Consider the following 540-nt stretch of genomic DNA (forward strand, 5'->3'; position numbering starts at 1 on the left):
CTATTTGATAACTCTTGTGCTAAATTTCTTTTTAAAAACATGGCTGTACTTTTTCCATTATGCCCATCAAATAAACAAAAACAACTATAAAAAAAAAAAAAAAAAGGAATTATTAATACAAATATATAAACAAGTTGTCATAAAAAAATATTCTATACATATATTTTATATGTATAAATAAATGGACAGAAGAAACACAAAATATTATATTACGCAAAGTTGAAATTAGGATGTAAGTTTTTATTAAAACTTTTTAAATTTTCACATATCAAATATTCATCTTCATAAACTTTCTTTACTCCTTTTTCACCATATGCATCACTAACTAAAGTATAATTTTCTATTCAAAAAAAAAAAAAAAAAAAAAAAAAAAATATATAAATTATAAGATAATATTATAATGACTGCATAAGAAATGTCTTCCAATATTTTAATTTCAAATAAAGTATATATATTTATTATGTTATGATGAAATAAAATTTTCTTATTACTCATAGAAATAACATGTGTTCCATCTATTACAGGCATTTTAATTGTATA

At 19.1% G+C, this 540-nt stretch overlaps 1 protein-coding gene across 1 annotated transcript; it reads right to left on the minus strand.

Moving 5' to 3' along the window:
• On the minus strand, positions 1-528 carry PGSY75_0007000 (putative protein phosphatase; the record flags this gene model as incomplete). The annotated part of the gene is made up of 3 exons (XM_018783206.1): positions 1-84; positions 214-340; positions 492-528. Coding segments are annotated over 3 exons (248 nt in total), but the record flags the coding sequence as incomplete, so codon positions are not given.
• Between the last annotated feature and the right edge of the window lie 12 nt (positions 529-540).

Source organism: Plasmodium gaboni (genome assembly GCF_001602025.1).
Source record: "Plasmodium gaboni strain SY75 chromosome Unknown, whole genome shotgun sequence".
NCBI lineage: Eukaryota > Apicomplexa > Aconoidasida > Haemosporida > Plasmodiidae > Plasmodium > Plasmodium gaboni.